This window comes from Pezoporus flaviventris, unplaced genomic scaffold (genome assembly GCF_033815535.1).
Source record: "Pezoporus flaviventris isolate CSIRO_AGI_PZ_B2104156 unplaced genomic scaffold, CSIRO_AGI_Pfla_v1 ptg000176l, whole genome shotgun sequence".
Classification (NCBI taxonomy): Eukaryota; Metazoa; Chordata; class Aves; order Psittaciformes; family Psittacidae; genus Pezoporus; species Pezoporus flaviventris.
The window spans coordinates 1,281,843-1,299,971 of NW_026892724.1; the positions used below are offsets into that span (position 1 = coordinate 1,281,843).

The window sequence follows — 18,129 nt, forward strand, 5'->3', positions numbered from 1 at the left end:
AGATCCACCTTGAGTCCCTCCATCAGGCTCGAGGCACTTGGGGTTCATCTCCTCTGCCTTGCTTGGACATGGCACCGTGTCCCTCCTGCCACCACCAACTTGGTGACCCTGACAGAGTCCGATATGGGGGACACAGTGACCTGCACACACAGTTGGATATGGGGGACATGGGCAGCAAGACCTGTAGGGACAAAGCTCATGGTGCAAAGTCAGGAACAATCCTGCACCCAGGCTGGGCAAGTGGGTCCTGCCCTACCTGGCACCAAGGGCAGATTGAAGCCTTGAAGATGCAGAAGGCCCTTGGTTGTACCCTGGTCTCATTAGCAACATGTCCATCAAAGATCTTGAGCTATCTCTGGGCTCTCTTGCCTGTCACATAACACAGGTCCCTCATTTCCAGCTGCTGAGATGCATTAAAAGCAAGCTAAAAATATATTGGTTTCCAAATACTGCTTTCCCATGTAAACAGTGATGGCAGGATGTAACACAGTCATAAACAGGGTGACATCAGCCCGGGATGGGGAGGGCACGTGTCCCGCGGCCAGTGGCCATATGAGGAAAGCTCTGGGAGACAAATGAGGATGCTCCTACTTTGAGCAAGTGTTGGAAAACCTCTGGGTGGGTTTTAGCTGAGGGTCTTTATCTGCAGGACGTGGCCCTGGGGCATGAGTGGGGCTGGGCAGGATGACAGCCCTGGGTAGAGCTCGCTGGTCCTTTCTCCGTGTTGGGCGTCCCAGCGCTTGCAGCCATGGTTCAATGTAGGATTGGCCAAAATGTGCTGGTAATGGGGATTTGGTGACTGAACAAAAGCCAGATGAGGTCCTGGTGGTCCATTCTGCTCACCACCACCGTGCTGCAGGTCCAGCAAGCTGCAAAGGGAGCAGATGTGATCTCCTGAGCTCTGAAGCTCTACCAGCCCTTTACTTCAGCCCAGGCACTTGCTGCTGGCAGGGCTCTGTGTGCTGGAGCCACATGGAGAGAGCCCAAAGGACCTTTTTGTCCTGCCCCGTCCTTCCATCAGCCAACGCAAAGCTCGAGCAAGGTGCTCAAGTTTCAATTCTCACCATGTCCCCATCACTGCAGTGGCACTTGGTGGCTTCAAGCCATGACTTAGGGAACCTGCAAGGGCTCCGGTTGGGGTCTTTAGGCCAGGCACAGCAGGTTTGTAATTGGCTTTAGTACTTGCTGAATATCTCCTTAATGGTTTTAGGGACGGGGGGGGATGTGTTGGAGGAAGACTTGGCTTGCTCCTGGCACGTGACTCGGTGAGGAAATGGGAAAAGAATTTCTGGCTGTGAAACGGCAGCTCCACGTCGAGACCTCGCTCCTTCTTCGCAGTGGAACAAAAAGGCTCCGCGCCCCAGCCCAGATGCCTGGGATTCCTCACGGAGGGGCCCCGGAGCGGTAACGGTCCCGCTCCTGCTCCCGGCCAAGGTGGTAGCGGGGAGGCCGGGGGTGGCTTTGCTGGAGCGCTGGCACGGCGCAGCCGCCCTCCTCCTGTTGTTTCAGCTGCGCTGGGTTAATAACGGCAGCCGAAAGCTGGGGTGTCCCTGCCAAGTCTTCAAATCTGGGCTTTGGGACGCTCTTGTGGCGTTGGCAGCCAAGGATGGAGGAGGCAGCAGGGCCAGCCATGACCGTCCGTCTGGAGGGGACAAGGGATGGGCAAAGGGGATACGGGGGGGCTGCTTGTACACACACACACACACACACACGGTCCCTACTCCACCTCCCGTTCTTGGTCATATTTAATGATGGAAATAAGAAAAGGGGTTTCCAGAGGTTTCCTGGTGCACAACTAGCCCCACCGAGCTCTTTGGGCCATTGAGTGGGTGCTTCTCCTCTCATAGCCCTGAACCCTCCCCTTCCCAAAAGCATCCGTTCCCATCTCTCCAAAAGTGATGCCCCATCCCTGGCAGTGCTCAAGGCCAGGTTGGACACAGGGGCTTGGAGCAAGCTGCTCTAATGGAAGGGGTCCCTGCCCGTGGCAGGGGTTGGAACTGGATAATGAGCTCTAAGGTCCTTTCCAACCCAAACCTTTCCATGATTCTATCGGGGTGCACGGTCCATGCTTTTATGCATTAAGTACCTTCCCAGGCTCTTGTATTTTTATCCCGATGCTGTAATTCATCCCGAGGCAGCAGGCCGGGGGGCTGGTGGGGTGGGTTGTTGCCTGGAGATGTGTGGAGGCTGTTCCCAGCCCTCCTGGTTTCTCTCCCAAGTCTGCGACTTCCCTCGGCATCACTTCACAGCAGTGATTCACGTCTCCCAGCCCCACTGCAGCCGCTTTGACTGTTCCCCATCTCTTAACCCCAAGGGTTGGGGAGGGGAAAACAAGAGGGTGACGGGGCTCGGGATGGGGGGAGCACGGCACTGACCCGGAGCTGGGGCTGTAAAAATGAGTTTTTAGGGCGAGGAGCCGGCGTGCCGTGCGGCAGCAGCAAGTTGTGGGTGGGTTTTTGGCAGTGTGATGCGGCTCCAGGGAAGGCGAAAATGGGACTTTGGGGATGGTTTTTTGGGGGGGGGATTTAATAACCCGGCTCTTTGTGCAAGGTGGGTGCGAGGGGAAGGGGAGACCCCGAGGCTGGGTCCAGGCCCCCTCCCAGCGCGGGGCTCGTTTGGGAAGCGCCTTAAAAAGCGAAACCGGGGAAAGCCCCGTGTCCGGGCGCGGACAAAGGGCCGGGGGAGCGCGGCTCGGCGGGGCCGGTGCGCGGGGAGGGGGGGGGGGGGGGGGAGCCGCTGCCGTTGCCGGAGCCGAGCCAGGGCGTTGCTGCTCTTTGTCGGGGGCTGCCGCCTCCCCCCCGGAGGAGGGGCCAGTCCCGGCGGGGCGGGGAACGGGCCAGCCCCGGGGCTGCCGCGGGCCGAGTGCTCCTCCCCCGCCGCTCCCCGCCGGGGTCCCGGTTCCCCCGTTCCCGGGGCTGGTGTTGGGGGGGGGGGGGGGGGGGGTGTGTGGACGGGGCCGCGGTACCCGGGAAGGGGCGGCCCCGGTGCTCCCGCCCCGCCCCTCGGTGCCGCCCCCCGCCCTCCGCCGGGGCTGGCAGCGCCGCGGGAGCCCGGTGCTGGCGGCGGGGCCGGGGCGTGCGGCGGCCTGCGCGGATCGGCTTTGTTCCGGCGGCGGGAAGGAGAGCGGGCGGCGGCGGGGGACGACGAGGACGAGGAGGAGGAGGAGGAGGAAGGCAGCAGCCCGGGCGCGCCATGCATCCCGCCGCACCGCCCGGGGGCTGCCCGCGGGGACGACGCGGAACCCCCCGGCCCCGGCCCGGCCGCTGAGCCCTGCACAAAAGGGACGAGAGCGGCGGGGAAAGAGAAGAGGAGGAGAAGGAAGAGGAGGAGGAGGAGGAGGAGGAGGGGGCGGTACCGCTCTGTCCCGCCCGTCCTCCCACCGCCACCGCGGGGACCGGCCCCCGCCGCCCCCTCCCCAAGCCATGGCCGGGCCGCCCGGTGGCGCGGAGCCGCCGCAGCCCCTTACCGGCCGCTGGGAAAGTTAGTGCGAGAGGGGCCGGGAGGAGGAGGAGGAGGAGGAGGAGGAAGCAGCAGCAGCAGCAGCAGCCTCCGGCCGCGAGTGCTGCCGTCCCCCCCGCCGGCTCCCCGCAGCCCGGGGGATCCGGTCGCTCCGTCCCGTTGCCATTTTTGGATGCGTTTTATCGCCTTTTTTTTTTTTTTTGCCTGGGGAGGAGAAGAAGAAGAAGAAAAAAAAAAAGCAGCGAGGACGCGGCAGCCTTCCTCGTCCTCCTCCTCCTCCTTCTCGTCCTCCTCCTCCGCTGCAGGACTCAGCTGGCTGGACTGGGGGGGTTCAGCGTCTCTCGGTGATCGCGGGGTGACGGAAACCCCGATGCCATCATGGTTTGGAGACAGGAAACCTCCAAGTTTGCCCTGAATGAAGAACTTCCTGTGTTGAAACTTGTACGAATATCCGCTGACAAGCTCAGTTCAAATGAAAACACGGGAGCCGGGGGGAGAGGCTAATTCAGACCGGCTGGACTTTCCCGGGACAGCGAGGAGCCGCTCGGGACGCGATTCCCAAGCCACCGGGACAAGCAGTGCCTTTGTTGTTAGAGACGGACATTCGGGATAACCGAAGAGCTTCAACCTCTGTCGCAAACGGCGATTTGGAATATTTTACCGAAGCTGCCGGGTGTTTTTTCCCCTTGGATGGGGGGTTTTACACGATGAGATGCGGTGTTTCACTCCTTGGGAACGCTGGTGGAGCTGCTGAGCCGGCGCGGTGCTGCCGGTGCACCCTCCTGTTCCCATAGCGCCGCTGCTTTGGGGTCCGAGTCTGCCGCGGTGGGTTTGGGACCTGCTGGCTCTGTGATGCTTCCTGCGGTGCTGGGGCGGTTCCGTCATCCCTAAGGACGGGAGCATGGGCAAACCACTGAGCCGGCCAGACTGTTTACGGCAGAACCGCACTTGCCTGGGGAAGGGCGAGGAGGAGGATGGTTATATAGAGGATTGCTACGTGCCCCAGAGGTCCATATACGACACGATGCGGATTAACGAGCAAATCGATCAGGGATCGAAGCTCAACCAGCTTTCCAAGAGCACCCTCGGCAAGGGGGACGGCAGCACCATCTCCAGCAACGGCACTCTGGGAGCTGCCAACGTCTTCGAGTCCAGGGCGCCAGAGGCAAAGAAGTTGGACGAACGAGTCATCTTCGATGCACTGAAGCTCAGCAGCGACGTCTCCAAGCCAGCGCCGGCTCCACCGAGGAGGCGACCGAACCCTGAGAGGAAGGAGAATGTCAACCGGCGGTCGTGGAAGTCCTTCATGCCACCAAACTTCACCGAATTTGCAGAACGGATGGGGGCTTCGCTGAGCGAGGTGTCGGAAGCGGGTGCTTCCAACCCTTCCCTGCGGGATAAGCGGGAGTCAAGCACCATACTCACCGACCACCCAGGCCAGCCTGACCACGGCGAGCCCATGTCTGAGTCTCTCACCTTGGAGCACGTCTCCAAGTCATCCGGCACAGCGGAGGCTCTCACGGCCAAGCAGTTCGGTGCGGATGGCTACGGGGGTGCCCGGGATGAGCGCCAGGCCCTGCTGAACCCCGGTGAGGGCCGCGGTCGCGTCGGGAACCTGGCCAGGGTGCACCGGCTCCCCAGTGCCACCTGGCCACGAGCCAGGAAGAACTTCATCAAGGGAAGCCTCAGCGATGGGCACCAGGAGACCCTGGAGGCCTCCGAGTCGGACTCTACGGTGGAGAACGTCAACCTCTCTCCGTGCCTTAGCGAAGAGCTGCTGGATGCGGGACTGGATATTCTCATCGCCTCCAATCTCAGGGAGAAAACGGAGTCTGAGCTGAGATTTGAGGAGGACGAGCGTTGGGTGATGATGGAGGAGTGGGAGGAGGCGACGCTGTCAGAGAGAGGAAAGGCTGTTCTGGTGGCAGAGGAGAAGAGGAGCTGTTGCTTGGCAGATATTACTGAGGAAAGGGAACAATTCACTGCTCTGACGGACCCCCCCAGCCCGGGGACCTCCCGGTCCTGCGCATCCCGGGGGGGTGCCGGCAGCCCCCCCGCTGGCAGCATGTGCTGTACTGAGGACACGGCAGTGCAGTGCCAGGTTGAGGACTTGGCTCTGGGTTCAGAGCGCTCGGCCAGCCCCACGGGCCCTGAATTGTCCGACACGGACTCGGTGCAGATGTTCCTGGAGCTGGAGGAGCAGTGCCTGAATGAGGACAAGGGTGATGGGGCTGCTCCCGGCTGCTTGGAGGTTCAGGTCTTCCCGATGGATTCAGAGGGGCTGGACCCAGATTCAGCCAAACTGGCCCGGGTGGGGATGGAAGCGTGTCAGCACAGGGCCCCTTTGGACATCAGCGCTTCAGACTCTGCCGTTGTGTCAGATCTGGAGGACTTTGATGTCACCTGCAGCTCGCAGGTGCTGAGCGTGCTGGAGCCCTTCTCGGAAAGGGACACCTCAGCCGTCACCCCGACGGACTCGGACGGAGGGGCCTCCCCCAGCCCCATGGCCATGGCAGGGCCGGGCTCCCTCCTGCAGTGCTCCCCGGCACCAGTGGAGGATGAACCTGAGCCGCTGGTGGAGCCGGAGCTCGCAGGCAGTTGTGTGGTGGTGCCGGGTGGTGAGGTGCCATCGCCTGAGATGGGCACAGGGCCAGCTTCTGGCTTGGAGGAAGCTGGTGACCCCAGTGCTCGGGTGGGATGGGGTGTGGAAAACCAAGACTTGCTGGTCCCTGATGGGGAAGCATCAGAGCTTCCCGAGGAGACCTGTCCTGGCCGAGCATCCCCCTGCCAGCCCCCAGCTCCCCCCATGGTGGTGGAGGAGCTGGAGTCTCCCCCACAGCAACACAAAGAGAGTGTTGAGTGGATGGATCCATTTGGGACCCATCACCTTCTGCCAGGAAGGACTGAGCTTGCCAGCTGGGATGTCCCACAACTGGTTTCTCAGGGTGAAGCCACAGACTTGGGGTCAGAGAGCGATGGGGCTGAGGGCCAGCCTCATGTGGCAGAAGGGGATGCTTACTGCGGTTCTCTGCCACCTTTCCACACCGGCTCTGCATCAGAGCTGGGCTCTGAGGCTCCAACAACATCCCCAGTGCATGTTGAAGACCCTCTATGGGAAACGGATCCCCTGGGCCAGAGCCTGGCTCTGGAAGGGGCTGCCCATGCTGAGGGGTCCCCCATGGAGGTGGCCATCAGGCACAGGGATGCACCAGCCGCCATCCTGCAGCCGGGAGACCTGGACTTGCTGTTTGCCGGTGGCTGGGAGGGGCGGTCAGCAGCACGGTGCTGTGCCATGGTGCTGGGTGATGGGGTCCCATGTGCAGCCAGCCCAGCAGCCCTGGAGGAGCTTCCCAGCACATCACCCATGGTGGGGCAGCCTGCTCCCGATGCCATCGTAAGGGATGTTGGAGGGCTCTCTGCTCCAGGGGATGTGGCTGTCCCAGAGCTCCGGGCTCAGGAGACTCCACCAGCCACCGGGTATCCCACCATGGGTGCTGAGGAACTATGTATTGAGCACCTATCTCCAGATGCCACCACCACTGCCATGTCCTTGGCAATGGAAGAGCTTCTGGATGCTCCGCCACCATTTGCTGATGTGCCTGTTGCCACCGTGCCACCACAAGCAGGCGACCCACTCGTCTCCAGTGTTGGGGATCTTGGCGGTGGCCCTGTGCTGCTGTCAGTGGTGGGGCCAGCAGTGGCCTTGGGGGATCCAGATGACTTTGCCACCGCGGTTGTGCCGCCCGTCCCGGAGGAGCTATCCGCCGAAGTGCTGGCTTTGGAGGATGACCCCACGGTGGGAGCGTCCGCTTTGGATGCGGCAGCCTGGGATGGTGCCATGGAGGGGCCCTCCTTCACCTTCCTGCCCCCTTTGGAAGGACCCAGCTCCCCAGAGCCATGCGTGCCACCGGGTGCACCCTCCCTGGCACAGAGCCCCCCGGGGGACACCCTCCATCCCTGCAGCCGTTCCCCGGCACCCGGTGAGGGGTCGGTGCCTGCGGACACGGAGGGACCCCCCCTGGCCACCGCTCTCCTCGCAGAGGGGCCTCCAGCTCCACGGGATGGATTCGTTCCAGATAACGAGGTATTTGCTGCCTGGACGGGGTTTATTTTGTGCTCGAGGGGTGGGTGGGAGATGGGAACTTAAGAACACAAGGACAGGATCTGCCTCCCAAACAGCCTCCTCCCTCCGGAGTTCAGCTTGGATTTGGGAAGCAAAGCGTTTCGGGGCCGGGGTGGGGGGGAGTTGTGTGTTTTTGTAAGTAGGGCTTCTGCTGCTCGATGACCTAAACCATTGTCTTAAGCTGTTTTAGCTTCTCCAAGTACATTATGGTCACCCCAATGTAAATCACAGGCTTGAGAAAAACCTTTTTGCCAGGTCCTGGTGGGGTGGTTCCTGTCTCTGAAGCAGAAAATGCATTGGAAGAGAGAATCCTGTGAAACAAATTAAGTGCAAATAATTCCTGTCCTGGGTAGTCATTGCTTGCTGCAGCTTTTTAAGTGAGCACGGAGGTGCTGGGGCTCTGGAAGGGCTCAGATTCGCTCTGGTGTTTGGGGATTTGCTTTGCTGTGCCATAGTTTTGCCTGGAGAGACCTCGGTGGTGGAGTTCCCACAGCCAAGTGCTGCTTTCCTGCCATCTGGATTAGGAGCGATATCACTAAGGAGACATCAGAAGTTAGACAGCGCCGAAAATCCCAATTGGGTGGCATTTCCTCATCCTTTGGGCTGTGCCACGTGTGTGGGAAACACACGTGGAGAGGCTTGGAGGGATGTTCTCACATGGGGGGGGTCCATGTGAGCATGGGCTGGAGCACCCAATGTGGACCTTGGCGAGGAAGCAGAGCTCTTGGGTTCTTGCCTCTTTGGTGTCAGTGTGTCCTTGCTGGAGGAACCCTTGTTTCAAGTGCAGCATCTCATTGTTAACCCCATAAATCTCTGCCTTGCTCAAACGCTGTTGAAGCCATTGGCAGCTCTGGGTCTGTGCTGGTTCTTCCCACTTCGGGGCCAGGCCCCGGGTTTGGCAGCGGTGGGGTTAAGGAGTGAAGGTGATGGAGGAAGCAGAAAGTGAAGGGATGCTTTGGGAAGCTGCTTTGGGAGGCATTGCTGGGAGTGGAGCAGATGTCCTTCTGCTTGCCAAGACGTCTGTCCAGCCGCTTTGCCCAGGGGGGACGCCTCACTCTGCGCCTTCTCCTGCCCAGCAAATAGATATTAAATATGAGCCTCAAAGCTGAGTCACCGTGAGGTTAATGAACTAAATCACTGGAATCTTTTATGAGCAATGAAACACAATGTGTTGGCCGTGCTCGCTCCTCGGGCTGTGGCTGTGATTGCCTTTGTAGGGATCCTTGCGCAGCGATGCATGGTGCAGGTGCCTGTGGCCGGGTTTGCTCAGGGCTCCTGCCCTGCTCCGAAGCCCTGGAGTTTGTTTTTTTGCATGCCAGGCTTATCAGCCTGGTCCTTTTGTGGCTTTGGCTGCTCTGGCAGCCGGCTCCAGATATAAACAGCCACGGGAGCAGCAGCCAGGGCATCGCTGGTTCCGTGTCACTGTTTGTTTCTTAGAACCGTGGCATAATTTTCCTGGAGCAAACAGCTCCTGGATGGGAAGAAATCACTTGGGAAATGAGGCAAAGAAAGTCAAAGCAGCCCCTTTGCTTGGGCTGGGGACTTTGTGTGTGTTTGTGGGGGGAGGTTTCGCCTGCCTTGTGTTCCTTTGGAGGCCAAGCGTCTGCTGGGTCCGCAGAGCTGTGCCATCCATGAGCTGCTGCTCTGTTAGGAGAGATCCTGCATCCGAGTGGGACTTCCTTGATGCCGTCAGTGTCCATTCAGTCTGTGGCACATGAGGAAGCAGGCAGCTGCCTGCGATCCCTCTGCTTCCCAAAGAGAAGGTGCTGTGCCAGGGCTGAGGGCTCCGCTCCTGCCCAGCGCTGGGTGCAGGGTGATTTGTGCTCTGGGTGGGCTCGTGGTCCAAGGGACCAGAGGAAGTGATGGAGGGCCTCTTTTCCTTTGGTTTTCCCAGGTTTGTCCCTTGGGACCGGGCTGTGTGGCTGCAGGGACCATGCAGGGCGGCCGTCAGCACGGTTAGAGCAGATCCCCAGCTCTGATACTCTGATAAAAGCATGTATCTCCTTCCAGGGAACAGGATTTGCCCTGCTGCCTCTCTTCACAATGGGGTGCTTCATCCGCTCTCCTCCCCCTTCCCTATCGCATCTTTTGTGTTCTGAAAAGCTTTTCCCCACAGGATTCCCAGGCAGGACCATGCCAAATGCGTGGTGCAGTAAATGACTGGCACATTCATTGCTCATTGCCTTTGTCTTTCGAAACACAGCCGGCTTCATGGTGTCTGTAATTTTGTGGTTAACAAACTCCTATGATGTCAGGTCTCTGTTCTCAACAGCATCACTGTGAGAATTGCTTTAGGTTTTCCCCCAGGAGCATCGTTTCCCAATCTGGTGGCTGGCCAGAGCCAGTGCTCTCATTTCTTCACCCATTTGCTCTTTCCACCTTGCCCCAGTGCTTGGAAAAAGGGGATTTACCCATTTAAAAGCAGAGGTGGATGCTTATAGATCCCAAGCTGTGCTCCACACTAGTGGCATCTGTGTTACTGGGTCAAGGCGAGGGAGGAGTTCAAACTTGTGCAACTCCAATGAAATCACTGCAAGGAGCTTCTGCATCTCCTCTAGAGAAGAAAGCCTTTTGTATCTGAATGATTGGAGGGGCTTTAAGAGCATCTCGTGGATTACAAACACCTTTTCTCTCCCGCCCTTCCCATTCCTAGCTGTTCCAGAAGGAGCAAGTGGATCCTCTCCAGCTGAAACTACAGCAGGTCAATGGAGTTGGTCAGGGACTCATCCAAAGCGCCGGGAAAAACTGTGATGTCCAAGGGCTGGAGCATGACATGGAAGAAATCAACACCCGCTGGAATACCCTCAACAAGAAGGTGAGAGCATGGCGGGGGGGGGCTGTAACCAGATCCTCTGGGCCCTGTTGGGGTCTGGTAGAAGAAGGGGGTCATTGGCAAGGAGCTGAGGCTCCGGTGTCAATGCATCAGCAGCCTGACGGTGCGGTGGGGTTGTATTTGGGGTACAGGTGGCCCAGCGAGTTGCTCAGCTGCAGGAGGCCCTGTTGCACTGCGGGAAGTTCCAGGATGCCCTGGAGCCGTTGCTGAGCTGGCTGGCAGACACCGAGGAGCTCATCTCCAACCAGAAACCTCCCTCTGCTGAGTACAAGGTGGTGAAAGCCCAGATCCAGGAGCAGAAGGTGAGCAAGCACAGGGTGACAACAGGCTCAGTGGGACCGGGAGCCCTGCACAGCCAGACAGTGTTTTGGGGACCAGCTGTAACAGCAAAGCCTATCTGGGATGTCCACAAGCCTGCTTCTTTCACAGGGACCTCAGAACAGCTTCCAGTATCTGAAGGGGGCCTATAGGGATGCTGGGGAGGGACTCTTCATTAGGGACTGTAGTGATAGGACAAGGGGTAACGGGTTAAAACTGAAACAGGGGAAGTTTAGATTGGATCTAAGGAAGAAGTTCTTTACTGTGAGGGTGGTGAGGCACTGGAATGGGTTGCCCGGGGAAGCTGTGAATGCTCCATCCCTGGCAGTGTTCAAGGCCAGGTTTGACAGAGCCTTGGATGACCTGGTTTAGTGTGAGGTGTCCCTGCCCATGGCAGGGGGTTGGAACTGGATGATCTTCAGTCCTTTCCAACCCAAACTGTTCTATGATTCTGTGGTGGATCTTCTGGATTCCCACATCCTAATGTAATAAGCAGGTAGCTCCTTTGACCACACTTGCTATCTCTGCTGTCCCAGTCACCAGCGTTACTTTACCCTCCTGCTGCCTCTTGAAGTTTGCTGCTGGTTTTGCTGGTCGGCCGTGTTTTTCCAGCCCTGCCTTCTGTTTGTGGTGACAGTTCTGCTGTGTCAGGAGCAAGCTGCTGTTGTAGGCACTGGTTTGGGTACTGGGACAAACTGTAAGACCCGGCCTGAGGCACGCTGGTGTTTGCAGAGATAACAGCCTGGGTTGGCGCCTGCCCTTGTGAGCCAGCGAGGGAAAGTTCAAGTGTGGTCATAGTAAAACATCTCAGAAATGAATTCTTACCAGGGCTTGGCCCGATGTCTTGAGGCTCTGAAGAGGAGATGTATTTGAAGTGGAAGTTAAAACATGATCCCCATAAGTTAGGGGGTGATACGGGGGAAGCCTTTGAAAACTTCCCCGGTGCAGAAGTGCTTTGAATTTCTTTTCAAATAGAAATTGGAATAGAATGGGACTGAACGGGATCGAATGGAATGGGATAAAGTGGAACGGGATAGAATTTAACAGGATGGGATAGAATGGAATGGGATAAAATATTTCAGTTGCAAGGAGCCTACGATGACATCTAGTCCAACTGCCTGACCACTTCAGGGCTGACCAAATTAAAGCATCTCATTATGTTGTTATTATTAGTTTTAAACTGGTTTTGATGGCAGAGGCTGTCCCACGGGGCTGGCTTTGGCTTTAGCCCCATCCTTACAAGTGGTTTTCAGCCACAATGAGAGATGCCACCTCTCTGAGGGCTAGAATTGGTTCTGCTGCTCCAGCCCGGTAACCCTGCTCCTTTGGTCTCACTGCTGATGCTGTAAAGCTGCTCCAGCGCCTCCTGGACGATCGCAAAGCCACCGTGGAGATGATCCAGGCGGAAGGCGGCCGGATCGCGCAGTCGGCAGAGCCCGCGGACCGGGAGAAGATCGTGGGGCAGCTGGAGAGCCTGGAGCGGCGCTGGGCAGGGCTGCTGGGCAGCGCGGCCGGCAGGTGAGGGGCAGCTCAGCCTCTGGGCTCCCACGTGCGGGAAGCTGGCGGGGGTTTGTGTGCAGACACATCCTGGAAACAGCTGGAAAACAGGGGAAATCAGAGGCAGTCCGGGAGCTGAAGCTGATAGCGGTGGCTTCCAATGGCAGGGAAGAGCTCGGATTAAATAAATTCCCTGCAGGGGATGGATGTTATTTTTATTCCTTTAAGCTTTAACGTTTAGCTCGAGCAGCAGCATCCTGTTGACACCTTCCTGCTGCCTGAATCTCATTTGTGAGTCGCTTGTTGCTACATAAGCTAATTTTTGAGGTTATGAAATCACTTCTGAAGGCCCCGTTTGACCTTCCCAGTGTTTTAGATCCCTGCCAAGATGGGACTGCCCATATAAGACTTGTATCAGTGCTGGAATGTCTTTGAACAGAAGCTCAGCAGCTCCCAAACACCAAGAGCCCGGCCACAAGCTGAGCATGTCAGAGCATCTCCAAGATAATGATGGGAATGGGTGTAAAGCAGCCCAGTGAGGGAGCCTTTCTGCCTCTTTCCCAGGGGGATGAACTGGACCCAAAGGCACTGCTGCACGAATCAGTTTATTTTGCAGTTTCCCCACGCTGATTTTTGTCCTTGCCTTTGCAGCTTGAATGACAGCGTCCCCACCTTGCTCTGAAGAGGGCTGCTTTGGTTCCCTCTCCCTAATACTCAAAGCCTGGCTCCAACAGGGAGCTGCTCCTTAGTGCTTTATTCCTCACTGCAGGCAGAAGCAGCTGGAGGACATCTTGGTCCTGGCAAAGCAGTTCCACGAGACCACGGAGCCCGTGTCGGACTGGCTCTCCGTGACAGAGAAGAAACTGGCCAACTCGGAGCCCATCGGCACCCAGACTGCCAAAATCCAGCAGCAGATCAGTCGGCACAAGGTAGGACCCAGGAGCTGCTGATGGAAGTGATTGCTCTCATGTCCTGCTCAGGTGGTTGTTTCTGCCCCAGCGAGGGGGTTTTGGGCACAAATAAGTACGCAGGGAGGTACCCAGGCTGCTTTATGTACAGAGAAGGCTCCAAACCCTAACTCAGGGCGGGTAAATACCAAACTGATGTCTTTGCGCCTTGCAGCCTGTCCGGCTCTGGATAGAAAACCCATTCCTGCTCTTGTGTTTCAAAGAGTCACAGAATATCTCAGGTTGGAAGGGATCATCGAGTCCAACTCCCTGCTCCTTGCAGGACTACCTAAAACCAAACCGTCCAACCAAGAGCTTTGTCCAGATGCTCCTTGAATATCAGTCTCGGTCCCTGCACCTCAGAGATGTGCTCCCAACTTGGTTTGAAACCTTTCCTTTATTCTGTTGCAGCGTGCCCATTCACGGATGGGTTTCGTGTCTCCTCCATCCCGTCAATCACATTTCATTGTTTCCGTTTCCCCTTTTGCGTTCGTTTGGTTGTGTTCTCCATTTTTAGTTTTGGTTTGCTCACTCATTTTCCTTTCTGTTGTCCATTTTATCCTCCCGCCATTCAGGCTCTAGAGGAAGAGATAGAGAGCCATGCGGGCGACGTGGCCCGGGTGCTCGGGGTCGGGCAGTCCCTCTCCTCCCTGAGCTGTGCCGCTGAGCGCAGGCTGCTGGCAGAGAGGTTGGAGTCTCTGCAGAGCCGCTACGGCGAGGTCCAGGAGCGGTGCTGCCGGAAGGCAGCGCTGCTGGATCAGGCGCTATCGAACGCCAGGCTCTTTGGGGAGGAGGAGGTGGAAGTGCTCAACTGGCTGGCTGAGGTCGAGGACAAGCTCGGCTCGGTATCCGTAAAGGATTACAAACGGGACGTCCTGCAGAAGCAGCATGCCGACCAGCTGGTATTTTCCATTTTCTTCCATGTTTATGTTGTTTATTTGGTTGCATTTCTCTGTCTTTAGTGCCGGTTCTGGTCTGACTTTAATTTGACATAGCTCATTCCACTCCTGGTTCCACTTCTAGGCTTGGAGAAGCATAAAGAGTTTTCATGTGTTAAAAACAATCGGTATGGCCCCAAAACCCAGGTTTCCCAGAGGGGAAAACATCCAGTTATTCATCTGCTTTGTGAACAATGTCTGGGCAAGCTTGGCCACCCCATGCCTTTAGGAAGCTGGATGCTGTTTCCAAGAATGCGAGCTTGAAAAGCCCAGTGGGTTTTCCAAGGCAGGCTGGCCACCGAGGGAGCGTCTGCTTCCGCTCCTGGGGCCATGGAAGTTCCTTTCAGAAGTGAGGTTATGTCTAATACAAGGGCGAGTTCTTTGCTAACACAGATCCAGTGGGTTGGGTTGGGTTTGCTCTAAGATTGGAGCCTTTTGGTCCTAGAAGTCCCAGTTATGCCCATAGCAGGATGTCTGGACAAGTACCACATCTGATGTTCACCCTTCCCATACTCAGGAGGAGCACTTCATGCTCTCCTTAGCATCTCTGGCTGGCAGGACACAGGGACCTGCCTGCAGGAGGATAACCCCAATCTGCCTTTCCCTCCAGGCTTTGAATGAGGAAATTGTCAACAGGAAGAAGAATGTGGACCAAGCCATTAGAAACGGGCAAGCTCTTCTGAAGCAAACCACAGGTACCACGAAGAGCTGGGGATGCTCTGGCTGATGGGGGGGTCTGGGAAGCCCCTGTCCTCCCCACGATCCTCCCTGGGAAGCCCATGCTCTGCAGTGATACTCTCTTTGAGGGAGGATGTTCTTCCTGAGGTCTCATTTCCTTTTGGATGCTCCCAAAGGAGCTGGTTTGCATCCAGAGCCACAAAGTGCTCCAGCTTAATCCTTTGGACTCCCTTGGTCCCAAGTCTCATAGCTCGGTGCGCGGGTGATTCCCACCAGCGTGGCGATGCTCTGTGCTGAGCAGCCGTGCAACGCGAGGGAGGGTTTTCCCATTGCATCCAGCTGCTAAATCACATGGAAAGAGGTTAAAAATACACCCGGCCCTTTCCTAATATCGCTTTCCCATGCTGAGCATTTGTTGCTGTTGCCACGTGGGTGCGAGTTTGTGTTTCTGAGTGGGAAGAAAGGTCGGGGCGATGCATTTCCTTCAGATGTGGTCTGCTCGGAGCAGATGTCCAGGCCTCTGTCCCTGTGGGAGCCGTGCAGCAGGAAGAGTGATTAGAAAGAATTTGGCTCGCAGTCTCTTGTCCCCTTGGGAATAGCAGTAAAGAGTGAACTGGACCTTTTTTTTCTTGGTACTTGAGAGCTGAGTTATGGTGGTTTTGGGGTTTGTGGCAAAGCCAGGCTTCGCAGCATGATCCCATCCTGTTCCAGGGATGTTGTGCTGGCTGGTAGAAAGTGTCAGCTCTAAGAGCAGCTTCCTGGCTGTTAAAATAGGTTGCAAAGCTGCACTTTGCATCCCTTCCAGGGATGGGGCAGCCACATCTTCTCTGGGCACCCTGTGCCAGTGCCTCAGCACCCTCACAGGGAAGAGCTTCTGCCTAAGAGCTCATCTCAGTCTCCCCTCTGGCAGGTTAAAGCCATTCCCCTTGGCCTGTTTCTGCAGGCCCTTGTCCCAAGCCCCTCTCCAGGTTTCCTGCAGCCCCTTTAGGCACTGGAGCTGCTCTCAGGTCTCCCCTTCAGGAGCCTTCTCTTCTCCAGGCTGCCCCAGCCCAGCTCTCTCAGCCTGGCTCCAGAGCAGAGCTTCTCCAGCCTCTAATCCAAACAGGGGAGAACAGGGTGGGTTGCTGCTTAAACCTTCCTTCAGCACCCACAGCCCCAGCATCATTTGCCCCTTGGTGCTGTCTCACAGGGGAGGAGGTGTTGCTGATCCAGGAGAAGCTGGATGGGATCAAGACCCGCTATTCGGACATCACCGCCGCCAGCTCCAAGGCGCTGCGCACGCTGGAGCAGGCTCGGCAGCTGGCCACCAAGTTCCAGTCCACGCACGAGGAGCTCACGAGCTGGATGAGCAGCGTGGAGGATGAGCTGGCTTCCAGCGGGGGACAGTCCCCAGCCAGCGAGCAGATACCCCAGTTCCAGCAGAGGCAAAAGGTGGGAGCAGCACCCGGGCAACGCGAGGGTGGGAGACAGCAGGGATTTGCTTGCTGTGTTGAGAGGATGGGGGATGATGTTCTTGGGTGTCCATGGGTGCCTTCCACAGGAGCTGAAGAAGGAGGTGATGGAGCACAGGCTCGTCCTGGACACGGTGAATGAGGTGAGCCGAGCGCTCTTGGAGCTGGTTCCCTGGCGAGCCCGGGAAGGGCTGGACAAGCTGGTGTCCGACACCAACGAGCGCTACAAGCTGGTCAGTGACACCATCAAGCAGAGAGTGGAAGAAATCGATGCTGCTATTCAGAGGTCTCAACAGGTAATTTAATAACCCCACTGGAGACTGATGGGGTTGCTTGGGAGAGCGGGAGCGAGCGGCTCAGCACCGCTCCAGCCCATACGGCATGATGGTTGTGAGAGGGGTCGCAAGCACAGCACAACAGGAGAGGGAGATCCCATTGGGAATGCCAAGAAATGAATGGGCCCCACCAGCGGTGCGTGGCAGCCAGGCTGGTTTCTGACCCATCGTACTGTGTGTGGTTTGGATTGGATAACTCTGGTGCAGCACTGTGTTATCCCACCTGCGGGCTTTAGCTCGCATGGGTGATGGAGAAGGTGTAAAAGCAATGACAGGTGACTTTCAGGCCTGGAAGAGCATCATCCCGTGTTGTGATAGCACAGGGATTTGTTCCAGGTGAACAGTCCTCTCAAGCAAGGCTTGTTCTACACAGAGTGGAGGCTGTGGAGCTCTCAGAAAACTGTGTCCACCCCAGTGTCCCCTTCTCCCCACACCCTGGCAAGACGTTTGTTCCCCTACATCCCTCTGGGTCCCCCATCTCTCCCACCCTCCCCAGCGTGCTCCATCCCTGCTGCCCATCACTAACCTGTGCTGCCTGTCCTCTCCCGTGGTCCAGTACGAGCAGGCGGCCGACGCGGAGCTGGCCTGGGTGGCTGAGACCAAGCGGAAGCTGATGGCTCTCGGTCCCATCCGCCTGGAGCAGGACCAGACAACAGCCCAGCTGCAGGTGCAGAAGGTACGAAAGCACTTGCTTGGTGAGGAGGGATGGGCTTTGGGTGATGGGATGGGCTTTGGGTGATGGGATAGGGTTTGGGTGATGGGATAGGGTTTGGGTGATGGGTTGTGGTTTGGGTGATGGCTTAGGGTTCAGGGGGTTTACCCTGGGGTTTATGGTGCTGAGCCCAGAGCACCAGGAAAGATTCCAGCACTTGTCCTTGGTAAGCAGATGGAAAAAACAAGGGAGAAAGACAATTTAGAGAAACAAAATGTTGGGCTTCTAAAGGAAGAAGCCTTGTGTCCTGTCATGGCTGTTTAGGGCTGGATGGGTGCTCTTCGCTGTACTTTCAAGGGCTTTCCATGTATCCACTGGAGCAGCTCTCCGTGGATCTTGGAGGCGCTGGCAGCAGGAAGGGTTCAGAGAAAAGTATCTATTGATTAATGAGGGTGCTTTTACATTTGCTTTTTGCTCATTGTTCCTTGCAGTGAGGGACTCGGTTCCCTCCTGGCAGCCAGACGTGGAACAAAGAGGCGCTGGGGGGGTGTTATATCTTCGAGATGAGCTCATCTCAAAGGGCCTGAAAGAACAGCACTTTAAATATAAACGGCCCTTTTCTTCCCTTCGCCAGCCTCAGCGATCAGAGCAGAGCACGGGCTTATTGGGCTTGAAAACAAAAAGGAAACATAAGACATTGTTCTAAGGGAGGGGACTGAACCATTGAGTATCAAGTTAAATTGAGCTCAGCTTGGCTTCCCGCTGCTCATCGCGTGGACCTTGGGAATGGCAAAGTTATTGGTAGATGCAGTTCTGGAGAGTGATGTTTTGGGAGTTACCATGTTGAGTGATGAATGGAGGGTTGAGCTTTTCCTCTGGTGTGGAGCTGGGCTGATTC

At 57.2% G+C, this 18,129-nt stretch overlaps 1 protein-coding gene across 14 annotated transcripts in view; it reads left to right on the forward strand.

Moving 5' to 3' along the window:
- The window catches only part of MACF1 (microtubule actin crosslinking factor 1), a 136,151-nt gene that overhangs the window by 92,734 nt on the left and 25,288 nt on the right, over positions 1-18,129 (forward strand). For 12 of the 14 annotated variants that reach the window (XM_061480274.1, XM_061480280.1, XM_061480279.1 and 9 more), the window contains 9 exons: positions 10,236-10,397; positions 10,547-10,717; positions 12,085-12,251; positions 13,000-13,159; positions 13,753-14,079; positions 14,726-14,810; positions 15,983-16,224; positions 16,334-16,540; positions 17,136-17,255. In XM_061480274.1, the coding sequence (XP_061336258.1) occupies positions 10,236-10,397; positions 10,547-10,717; positions 12,085-12,251; positions 13,000-13,159; positions 13,753-14,079; positions 14,726-14,810; positions 15,983-16,224; positions 16,334-16,540; positions 17,136-17,255 (1,641 nt within the window). The remainder of the gene's footprint in view (positions 1-10,235; positions 10,398-10,546; positions 10,718-12,084; positions 12,252-12,999; positions 13,160-13,752; positions 14,080-14,725; positions 14,811-15,982; positions 16,225-16,333; positions 16,541-17,135; positions 17,256-18,129) is intronic. The other 2 variants (XM_061480282.1, XM_061480273.1) reach the window with 1 other exon arrangement.